This window comes from Strix aluco, chromosome 31 (assembly GCF_031877795.1).
Source record: "Strix aluco isolate bStrAlu1 chromosome 31, bStrAlu1.hap1, whole genome shotgun sequence".
Classification (NCBI taxonomy): domain Eukaryota; kingdom Metazoa; phylum Chordata; class Aves; order Strigiformes; family Strigidae; genus Strix; species Strix aluco.
The window spans coordinates 272,457-285,121 of record NC_133961.1 but is presented as its reverse complement, the minus strand read 5'-3'; the positions used below and the strand labels follow the sequence as shown (position 1 = coordinate 285,121).

The 12,665-nt window shown below is 38.4% G+C and overlaps 1 protein-coding gene across 2 annotated transcripts in view; it reads right to left on the bottom strand.

The window, feature by feature from the left end:
- Window positions 1-12,665, bottom strand: part of PDHX (pyruvate dehydrogenase complex component X) — a 67,518-nt gene that overhangs the window by 39,235 nt on the left and 15,618 nt on the right. For both annotated transcript variants that reach the window (XM_074809819.1, XM_074809820.1), the window contains exon 4: window positions 3,657-3,862. In XM_074809819.1, coding sequence (XP_074665920.1) covers window positions 3,657-3,862 — 206 coding nt within the window. The remainder of the gene's footprint in view (window positions 1-3,656; window positions 3,863-12,665) is intronic.

The window sequence follows — 12,665 nt, the reverse complement described above, 5'->3', positions numbered from 1 at the left end:
TGTGAGTATGGTATTACATAACGCGACTTCAGGAACAAGCACACCAAGTTTGAGAGCAAATAAATAAACATTGTGACCAGCGACTATTGAACCAATATAATGAATGCTTATAACAAATCTGTTCTAATGCATCCCAGTCAGATTGGTTGTTATCTCAACCCGTCATGCCCCATGTTGGGCACCAAAAAGGACTGTTGTGGTTTAATCCCAACTGGCAACTAAGCATCACACACCTGCTTGCTCAATCCTCCCTGTCCCTGGTGGGATGGGGAAGAGAACTGAAAAAAGTAAATCTCATGGGTTGATACAAAGAACAGTTTAATAACTGAGGTAAAATATAATAATGAAAAGGAAGATAGATAACAAAAAGAGAGAGAAATAAAACCCCAAACTGACAAGTGATGCACAATGCAATTGCTCACCACCCGCTGACTGATGCCCAGTCAGTTCCCAAGCAGCAGTTGGCCCCTCCCAGCCATCTCCCCCCAGTTTATACACTGAGCGTAACACCCTATGGTATGAAATATCCCTTTGGCTAGTTCAGGGCAGCTTTCCTGGCTGTGCCTTCTCAAGCTTCTTGTGCACCTCCCCACTGGCAGAGCATGGGAAACTGAGTAGTCCTTGACTTAGGATAAGCACTACTTAGCAACAACTAAAACATCAGTGTGAGATCAACATTATTCTCATACGACTTCCAAAACACAGCACTGTACCAGCTACTAGGAAGAAAATGAACTCTACCTCAGCCAAAACCAGGACATGTACAAAGGTGAGTAACACTGAAGTCAGACTGTGCCCCTTCATCAAGCTTTACTGCAAGGTTGAATTTAAAAACACAGCAATGACCTTAAAGGGATCAAAATGAAGAGAGGAAAACTCATCTCCAAACTTCCCTTTTACAGCAGCGATGCAATATACTTGTGGACTCTTCCAGAAAAGGGTCATTACTGAAGAACCAAATACTTTTTTTAAGACCAGCTTGTTGTAGTAATATTAAAAAACGAGGTTTAGGAGCGCAGACAAGAGGTTTGTTCATCTCTATTATTTGTTTGGCTAGCTGTAATTGCATCATTTACGCAGCTTAATTCTAATTACAACATTATCTTCACCCTAGCTTCAATTTTATTTTATAGAATTGATTTAATGAGATGGCAACTTTTTCAGAAAGCAAAAGCCAAATAGATGTAGTTGCATAATTCAGTATGTGCTTTAGAAGACTAAATACTAAGCCCTCCCACACTCAAACATTTTAATCAGCATATACCTGAGATATACTATAACACTAGTAAACCTGTACCTGCCATCTTGGCCTAGATGGGGTACGCCCAGTAGTAACATTTCTGCTTGGAAACAGAAGCAGTGATCAACTACAAAGCACAGGACATAGCTACAGAGCACCCAGTGCACCTTAGCATGATTTGCTTTCCAAAATGAGGAAAAACACAAGTAGAAAAGTGATTGGAGAATTCTTAGATACAAAAGCAGCAACACTTTCATAAAAGAATACTTGGTTTCAAGTCTTTCCACAAAATCTCCAGTTCATTATTTCCTAAAGGAGACTGTATTTGCACCACATCGAGTTTTAAGAACTATCCATAAGCCCTTGACAAAAAACTGATGTCATCAATGATCACTTGATTCCAAAGAAGCTGATACATCTCTAATTAACAGCTGCAGTGAAAGAGATGCACTTCTGATGTTCTTTGGTACCAAAATGCAAGACTTAATCCTTTCAAGCCTTTACTTGGATCATCCCCCTACCACAGGTAAGGTTTGGGCAATGACCTCAATTAGTCATCTTCCACTTGCATGAGAAGAGCCTAAATGCTGACAGCAAAAGTAAACATAGCAAACCAGACAGAAAAGTAAACAGCCTTGGAAAAAAAACCCAAACCAAACCAGAAAACCAAAAAACCCCCGCTGTGTTGGTTTTGTGTGTGGCAGGGTTTTGGCAGCAAGGGAGGGAGCTACAGTGGTGACCCCTGTGAGAAGCTTCTTGAAGCTCCCCCGGCTCCAAGTCAGACCTGCCTCTGCGCCAAGGCTGAGCCAATTACTGACTATGGCTGCACCTCTGTGATAAAGTATTTAAGACAAGGAACCTGGGAGACACCTCTGCGAACACCAAGGTCAGTGGAAGAAAGGAGGAGGAAGTGCGCCAGAACAGAGACTCCCCTGCAGCCCATGGTGGGAGGGCAGGCTGTGCCCTGCACCCGTGGAGGTGACAGGGGGAGCAGATGCCCTCCTGCAATCTGTGGAGGACCCCACGCTGGAGCAGGGGCTGTGCCCGGAGGAGGCTGGGACTCTGAGGGAAGCCCACACTGGGGCAGTCCATTGCTGGGAGGACTGTGACCCATGGAAGGGGCCCACGCTGGAGCAGTCTGGGAAGAGCTGCAGCCTGTGGGAAGGACTCGTGTTGGAGAAAGTTTGTGGAGGACTGCCTCCTGTGAAAGGGACCCCACGCTGGAGCAGGGGAAGAGCGCGAGGAATTCTCCCCCTGAGGAAGAAGGAGCAGCAGAGACAACAGGTGATGAACTGACTGCAACCCCCATTCCCTGCCCCACTGTGCCACTCGGGTGGAGGAGGGAGAGAAACCGGGAGTAAAGGTGAGCCTGGGAAGAAGGAATGGGTGGGGGAAAGGTGTTTTTAATATGTGGTTGTATTTCTCACTGTCTTACTCTGTTTGATTGGTAAATTAAGTAGTGGTGGTGTTCAAATTAAAGTGATATTCTTTTTCTTCCCCTAAGGAGTCTGTCTTTTGCCCGTGATCATAATTCACGAGTCATCCCTCCCTGTCCTTGTCTCAATTCCCGAGTCTTTTGTTGTATTTTCTCCTCCCCATCCCTGAGGGGGAACGGCTGCCTGGAGCTCAGTTGCCCTCTGGGCTCAAATCAGGCAAACCCCAAAACAACCAAAACCAAACAGTTTGCATAACACGTCATACCAAAATTAGTTTTCTATTCTTTTCTTTAATAGGCTGTAATTTTACAGCTTTTGTGTTATCACAATTCACTCCAAATAAGGAGTGATACCTCCAAATAAGGTACATCCTGTGACACAAACCAGTGATTTACAGATTACTATTACCTAACTAACACTTTGGGGTTAATTTACTCACCCCCTAAGATGTTTGCAATGCTTAGAGCACCCTAACAGATCAAAACAAAGCAAAGAGCATGTAAACCCACAGTTCTGAGTTTTTTGCATTTCACTGTTATGAAAATAAAATTTAAAAATTTCTAATATCAAACACGCAAGAGCTTGGAAGGGTTTTGGAGTGTGCCATTTGTTTGTTTATTTTTTCTCCTAAAAAAGAAATAGAAAACAAGTTATAGGTAAACTGAGTATCTGATGCATCAGCATTAGTGTCCATCATATATAAACACAACTTCTTCCTAATCTAAGCTTAGAATCCCTCACAAAGCAATTGTATGTTAGAAGAAAAGCACATCCATAGAAGGTGTTCTAATAAAACTATGTTTTTCAAATTGCTTACAAGCAAAGAAACATTCTGGGCAGGCAAACTTTATTACCTCACACATACTAAAACACTCTCTTAAATTAACAGATTAATAGTAGGTAAAAATAGACACGATTCTTCTTGGTTCAGCTGTACTGAACTAACTGAGTTCTGTTTCCTACCAAACATAAAAACTTACTGCAATTTTCCAGGTTGATGTTCCAGTTTAGGAGGGGCTGGAACTGAAGGACCTGCAGGAGTTGAGGTAAGCACAGGTGCTGGTGGAGCCAGAGAGGATGGATCACTACCATCAGCTGGTATTTCAACTTGCTTCCAGTCCTGTCCTTCCTCTACCAGCAGAGCTATTAGTGAGCCCAAGCGTACATTTTTGCTTCCTTCTTCCATCTAAATTTAAGGCAATGAGAACATTAAGTTACATATTGTACTGTCTGGACTAATATGACTGAAGATGGTAGATGTGAAAATTTCAGGCTTATTAATGACACTTCATCAAGAAAATATATCCCATTTTATTCCTACCATTAATAAGAGGACTCATGACTGAAATTAATTACAGTTGCTATTATAAGGCAAGGAATATTAACTTATGCCCCAAAATCCCATACATCAAAGTTAGCATTCAAAAATCAAAGTAAGCAAGTTACAGACTACTGGGTACCTCCAAGGATAAAGTCACCTTAGCTACTGAAAACAAATATGGATGCCTAATCTTTGCGAACAGAGGCTGAAAATTTTGTGGGACACGTTGAGCAGTTGTACTTTGAGGTATCTACCCTGTTACTTTTTAAAACCCAAGCTTGTAAATTCAGAAGCTAAGGAAACAGAGACTGAAACTCTGCAACAACAACAGCGCCCCATTACTTCTTTTTGAAAAAGATAACACTTGCTTTCCACTAACTTCCACCTCTGAGTTTGTCTATTTTAACATAACAAGTCTGTCCACCAAGCAAGCGACAGCACTTACGTGCTATGTAAAACACTGTTTCAAAGAACATGTGAACAGAAGTCTTATAGAAAGATAAATCTAATCTGATCTAATTATAACCTAAGTAGTTTGCATAAGGTTGATCTATTCCAGGTGTTCCTTTTAAACCAAAAAGATATCCGTATCATAGAGAAACACCTCTTTGATGCTTTGGCAGATAAAGGCATGGCAGTCATGTTAACGTCGTGACTAATGAAGGGCTCCTCCTACAGCCTCTGAAATGGTTGCAGAAGTGCAACTCTTCAGGTTCTCCACAGCAGTGACATTTTCAGGGTATCAGGCCAAATGTAAAGACAGGACCACAGTTAGTCAAATACAACTTAGACTGTACCAGCCCAAACGGAGTTGATTTCCTAACAAAGGAAAATGGACGTTATATTTGCACCAGAAACCCATACTGCACATTCATTTGTCTCACATGAAGCTGGTATGTATCTGACATTTTACCCAAGAAAATGCAAATCACTATCATTTGAAAAGCCCAGAGACAGACACACAAAATAAAAATATACATTGTATGAGGCATCACACTCTACCTTAAGTGGGTTTTCTAGGCATTCAAACACTAATAAATAAAACAGAATGCTGTAGAGACTGTACTAGGCAGATGCAAATACTAGAACGTTACTACTCAGATAAAATTGTTGTCTGCACACTGTTAAGTCCACTGAGAGAATGTATCAGATTTCACAGGATTACCCAGCTCCCTCGCTAGAAGGGCCAACAACAGACTTAAGAAGGAATGGCAAAGGCAATTTGTTCTCAGTATGTTCTGATAAAACATCTCACATTTACAGTTTTTGTCAGTTCACTTCTTTTTTCCCATGACCACTAGGTAAATTCTAGTGTAATACTTCTTTAAGAGTATTTATTACATGAAAAAATTTAAGACTTAGTTCAATATTTCTTGTTCTGAGCTCTTGATACATTCTTCTCCATTAATATTCTGAAAAGCTTAATTTGAGAGAAGAAAATCTGGAGAGTCCATCAAGACCTGATCATATTTTATTTTATTAAGATGACTTTAAAGTACTTGAGGATGACAAAATGCCAAAAGTCCTGAACTGATTTGTCTAAGGCTGAAAGATCCTACCACAGAAAGGCCCACTGATAAACAAAATTGTAAAATTATGTATAATTGCAATGTTACTGCCACTCATAATCAAACACAACAGCAGCCTGAAGCCAGTACAAACAGAATCTACTTAATGTAGTCACCGAAACACAAAAACTAGGACAAACAAAAGAAAACAAAGCTATAAACATACAAAATACTGAAGTTATTCACTCTAAGAATTTTACAGCATTATCATACTTAGCACTGAACAATGTAGTTAGGAAAACTATGTTTATCAGCATAATACTCAGATGTTTTCTCCATACCAATACAGACAGCAAAACAGGTATGTCCAAGTTCAAAATACTCCCCATTAATATGCAGCAGTTAACTTTTTTTTCCCCAAAATAAGAATAAACCAAAATTGTTGGCATGTCTTCTCTTTCCTTCACAAAGGCTTGCACAGACAACAGAGACCCTTATTTACATAAGCAGCCTACATATCATAACTGATTAGACTAAGGAGCACTAGGACATGCTTGTGGTGTCCAGTCCTGACCACAATTTTGGTATCAGAGTGCTTTAATGGTGCTGTGATAACACATGCAGAAATCCAGCAGGGATGGTTAGGCCTTCAGAAACATAACACAACACTTACACTAGTTAGGCTTTGTTTATAACCCAGCACTACACGAGCATTCAAAGCCATCAGTGCTGTCAACTCTCACTCTTCAGAGCAAGCCAACTGTGTTTTTTCCCGTTCACCACTTCAAGACAGTTATGTGGAAACTCCAGCATTCCTTATTTTCCAATGCAAATTTCCAGCCCAGATGATGCAGAGTTTATACTTTTTAAAAGTGTACGCATGTATTTTTTTTTAAAACATGTTTTTAAACACACAGCCTTTGCAGCTCGGAACTAGAGTAGACAGAAAAATTGTTGTTACTTTGCTTAACTTTTCATCTCCTGGATTTTTGAGACACATCTACATTTTCATAATTCACAATACCAGAAAACCTCTCTGCATAAATCTCAATGAACTCCAGAATCTCTTATTTAGAAAGAGCTGAAGTCAGTCGCTTTGCAATACTTCTATTACTGTGTGTATGCGTAGCCAAGAAGAGTCAAAAAAGATTCTAACTTTGCTGACAAACCAACAAAGCACAGGTGAGCCATGACAGGGAGAAAAAATTGGAGGAGATTAAGTGCACAGAGGAATAAAGTTCCCTCGGAGCTGTTGCCACTGCAGCAGTGCTTTAGTCACTAACACACATATACCAAAGTAGGTTTATTTCCTACACTGTGAGGAAAGGGGAACAGAACCTAGGATGGCTCACTCTGCAGTGGAAGTTTTATACAAAGTACTTTGAGTTCATACCAAGTCTCATTTAGGTCATGAATGAGAAAATGGTAATGGATATTAAATCCAGTTCTTAATCATTCATCATCTGGTTTTGGTCCAAATTGAGCTAATCAGTATTTTAGGCAAAAAAGTGTTAATTTAAGAAGCAACTCTACTGAAAGAATAATCACCATTCTGAAATTACCCTTTTAGTACTTTCAGTCATTTAATCTTTTACTGCATTTTACACTGAATCAGATGTGATCATTAAAAGACAGAAAAGGAATATATGCACGAGTATCTGTTTTACTGTTAGCCTGTTCTTTCTTAAATCATACATACTTACATTATACAGTCAAAAAACCCAAGAAATGTTACAGAAGTTGAATTAAATTACGCTAAGAAACAAAGTGTTAGTCAGATAGTGTGTTTATTTGACTCAGTTTTCCATATTGAACTCAGTTAAGATGGTGTAGAACTGTAGTTGGCATCAAAGAAAATAACATTGTTGCTTCATTTCTTTTAGGAAGCGAGTAAACTTCAGCCAGATGCTGACTGCTCACACGCATCAAAGATTCTTAATTTCCCATCAACTACAGCACATTTGAAACTTCTGAGTGGCTTTGGAAGGACAGTGTTTTCAATATGCAATGTCTCCCATCCACAAACCTAAGACACCTTCATGTTATAAACCTTACACAAACATCTACTGAACACCCAGTAGAGTGCAGAAATATCCTCAGGATACTGAAGAAAGACTACTAAGCATCATACTAGAGCTAGGAAAAAACAATCAGTTTCCAATCTTACTGCTCCCCTATCATTTCAGTTTCCAAAACATCAGGCTGGTTCTGTACTTTTTAGGAGACTGGAATAAAAGCCTGTTTGTGTATCTATTCTGTACTCTAATATTTAAACTCACCATTTCTAGATTCTAAAAAGAGGGATTAAAAGAATCTATTGGATTTGCATAATACTCTGTCCATGTTACTCCAATAAAGCTGCCTCTCTTCCCTTAATCTGAAAGACAACAGTTATTTTCAACCTCCTGGCACCTCCTTCTCAGACTCAGCTCTTGGTGTGTGACTGTTATTGGATGACGTTGATATCTTGGCTAAGGCTGAGTGTCACTGCTCCACAACATTGGTGTCATGTAGCTGCTGGAGAGTCTGGTTTTGATCTGTGAAAAAACGTGTCACAACAGCAATAACACAAAGAACTTTTGGAATGCATTCGGAATACGAGGCAGGAAACGGGAAAAACAGAGCTTCTGAAATACTGATGCTACTTGTAGTCATCATGAATTACTATTAAAGAAACTTCAAAAATCAATATTGGACTCTGCTATTCTCTTCTTAATGTCTCTCTGGGAATCATTCTTTAATACTTTAGACAGAGACAATCCCCGTATCTCCCCTTCACATAATCTAACAAAGCAGTATCTGTAAATGCCAAATAGGTACTTCATATTTAAAAAAAATGAAGAGGTTGCCCAATTTTTTGTCAAGGCTATTAGATGCGAAATAATTTTCAGAAACATGTAAAATTGAAGAGGAGAGAATTAAAAATAGTGAAAGCATTAAAAATACATCTGATGTCAGATTTTGTCCTGGGATATAACAGATTTGCTGAAACTTACTGGATGTGTTGCTCCACAGCTGAACACAAAAACTGAACATCTGGGAAAAATTACTATTTAATGATGTAAATTAAAAGAAGGAAAAGATTTACAAAACTTATTTGCTTATATAAACTTGTGTTTAAAATGCAAGTTATCCTGTAGAAATTAAACACCAATGACAATTTCTTGTAAGTCCTGATAGACTTCCCTTGCAGCTGAGTTGCATTTTACATCATCTCTCCTCCCCACCCAGTCCCCCACCTATTCTGATGCTTTCATTTTTGCAAAGGATGTTCCCTTAGCTTATACAAAAAAGACACTAAACAGACAATCACTTCTTAAACGCTGCCACACAGGAAACTACTCTCCCTTTTTTTGCAAAGGAAAACTGCAAATACATGCTGTTCTAAGAAAATGCAACTGTAGCAGAGATGCAACCTAATATACCAACCCAAATAGCTTTTGCAATAGCAGCAGAAACATGCGTAGGGTAGAATTTTCTCCTGCATGCGGAGGGATCCAGGAACTAGTTTGTAGCTATGCCCATTCTGTTGATTCTCAAGTAGCTAGATGGCAACTAATACCAGTATGCCTGTATCTAATTATGCAGTCTTCACCTGCTGTGTAGATCCTCCCTAGATGGGACCTCCCTGACCTAAAAGATTGCCTTCAACAGCATTTTCTTTCAGAGTGCAATCTTAGTTCTTGAAGCCTGTAGGACTGTTAGTACAATAACACTGGTTTAGTTAAGCAGCAAAGGCTCTAAGATTACAAAGAATTACTAGCTAAACATGAGTCAATATAGACATTGCTGCAAAAAAGGAAGGGTGAGAGAAGCATAGCATATTTCGTTTGGGAAATGTTTCATTAAATACTCAAGAAGTATTTCACTCTATAAAGTCCTGATGAGGCTTTAAATGGAATATTTAAGCCAGTTTAGAGCACCACACTTCCAAGACAAGTTATTGAAGAGAGCTTGAAGCACTATAACAGAACAATAGAGAATTCTGAAAACAATCCTTTGGAAGTTGAAGGACTCAATCTTTTTCATATTTGCAAAAGAGAATACCTTGGAGAGAGATGTTAAGAGTCTTCCAGTACATAAACTATTGTGATAAATGGAATAGATACCACCTGCATTTTGTGGCCACTGCGTCAAGAAAATAAGAAAACCACTTTACTTTTTACAATGATTTACTTTTGATGGCTGAGAAAATACTTTTTCCGAAATGCAAAACCAGAATAGTGTCATAGCATGTAGAGTCTCTGTCAGCAAACAGTCGAGGTAAATTTGAGCTGCTATGGGTACAGGAGGCCATAGTAATTAATGACTTGTCCTTTTCCAACCTACTTATCTATAGCTCTTTGACTGCACGTTACACTGCCAAATGTCACCCCTTTTTATCCATTCTGATCACACTCTCATCATCTCTATTCTCTTCCAGGTTTTTGCAGTTAACTAATTAAGTCAATATCCATCCTTTTTAGAACTACAAATAGAGTGAAGTGTTAAGACCAAAAAATGCAGTATCTTCCAGGGAAATTTTACTAGCAGCATTTGTGGTCACAACAAATTTTCGTAACTACTGCCTTCAGAAACAGAGTAAGGCTTCTGTGGAAAGCCAGCCCCCCAGGTTTTAATTCTTCTTCCCACTTTCTACATAATCTGATTGTGAAATGTTTGTATTAAACACAGTGAAACAATAGAACATAGCAAACATCAAGGAAACAGACATTTAAATTTCACGCCTGTTTCATTTTTCAGAAATAAATCCTTTTCAATTTTGACTGAATGCCACTAAGCTTTAAATAATCTCATTATTAACAAGTTCATCTATATAAAGCAACATTTGCAGGGCAGCATCTGATATGTTTTGTTTAGTGTGGAACTACAAAAACAGTTGCATTTTTTAGATAAAGTCCAACAGCTCCATGGAGTTAAAATAAGTATTCATGCTCAGAAGCATGACTGAAATAGTGGATATCATATTCACAAAAGGATTTAGAGTACTGGGCAGAGTTAGGAAAGTTTCAGACTTCTTAATATTTATTGATCAAAAGATATGATCACATGGAGCTAAAATGGATAGAGAACAACTGTTTTTTCCAGAAGAGGTATTGATAGTTGAAATCTTTATTTAAGCTTCAAAATATAATCACTTTATTCTTACACAACTTTGCATACTAAAACTAGAAATACTTTTAACTTCATTTCATCCTAAACACAGTGGAATTTTTATTATTTCTTCCTGCATGTCAGATGCACTGCAGTCTACAAACTACTTCTAATCTGATATTTGACCACTGTATGTTAGGAAGAGGAAAGATTCTATAGCTTAAAAGGAATCTCACATTTAATGTTGAAATCATATTTTCTAGTTATCAACAGGTTCTGAAAACACTAACAAAATTGGTATGCAGATTATGAGCTAATAACCCTTTAAACAGATCATCCAAACCAAAAATAACCATTTTAAGAGTTCATATTACCAGTCTAAAATGGCAAAAATATTTCTACCATAGACCATAAAGGATCTCAGTGAAAAGTCAACGAAGTGTCTCCCCAGGTCATGTTAGTGAGCACTCAGTTAATAAAAACCTATATAGTAAATTATATTTTATTGACAGCCTCATAAAACTTACTTTTGTCCATTAAAGTTTCATATTAAAGGCTGGATCTCTCAGATGGCTCTTACTGTTGATGCAAGAGGGGTTTCTTTTTTTTTTGTTCTGTTTTGGGTGGTGGTGGTGGTTGTAGTTTGTTTCCTTTTTTTTTTTCCTCCCCTTCTTTCTATCACAAAAAGGATTTCGTTCAATACAGCTTTTCACTGGGGTTTGGATCTGTTCTAGTGGAGAATTCTGTAACTGCAGTATCTTCACTCTAAACCACCACCACCTCTGTTCAGCCAAGAATTTTCCCTTTCAAGTTCATTCCACTCATCTTGTTACATTTTACTTCTCAATCTCTACATTTTTTCCACTCCCTTCTCTCCTAACATACCAATTTGAACTAAACATTCTGACAAAGGGTTTCATAATCTATTAAACATATAGCAAAACAATTTCTCATCATTTTTTATTTTATTCAAAGTTCTTCCAATCCATCCCGTTGTTTAATTATTCTGGAGGGAGGGAAGAAACAGCTGCAATACTCCACCAGAATGGAAATGAGACTGTGCTGAAATTTTCAAGAAGTGAGGCATTTGGGAGAGAAAAGCATAAGGAATGAAGAAACAAAATTTTAGTCCTCCCAAGCAAACCACAAGGATGGAGTCTTGTGAGGGTAAGGAACACAGACTATAATTTACGTAATGAGGCATAGACCAGCCTATAAGCACCATGAAAATTTGGAAGATGTCATTTGCAACAAAAAGTTATTACAGCTTTATGAATGGTTTCCACACACAAGAACAGTAAAAGATCATTATTGTATTGCTGGAAAGTCAAACATTCAATCAGTACAAGTTCTGTATAGGCATCATTTAGTCTCATGCTCACTTGTATTTCTTCCATTTTCTATGAAGCTGTATCAAGATTGTACAAAGAGATGGAGTTTCGTCTCTAGGACATTTCTGCTTCATCATTTTTTGCAGCCTTTCATTTATGGTTGGGGTTTTTTTTAATGATAGAAAAGATATATAAGGAATGAGGCAAAGAACTGAAAGGAAAATATCATCAAAGACAACTGAATCTTGTCCAGGAAAACTGAAATCTAGTCCTTTCTATTACCGAGTTCCCACACAATATAGGCCAAGGCATTTAAAACCAGACTTTTCATATGAACATTAACGGCACATTCTTTTCCCTTGAATGCAGGAGTTGAAACTCTTAGGTACAAGTTGAAGTGTGAAAACTTGCAGCTGAAGCTGCAACAGAATTTAAATAGAAAGCCCAGCTAAGAAAAAAGCATTCTTTGTTCACTGTAAGGTGGTAAAAGCATGGCACCACACAGCTGCATAGCCATGCATCCCCCTCTGCACCAAATCATGCTGGACTGCACCTAAGCAAAGGCAAATATCCATGCCTAGTGCACGGTGCTCATTTCACACCAGGTTCAACAGCACTTTGTAGATGCAATGGGTTGGCCAAGCATGCAAAGGTAAGGAGCCAGAGAAAGGCAAATACCACGGTGCTGGAAACCTGAGTTATTAAGCAACGCTTCAAGACACAAAGGATCCTTTG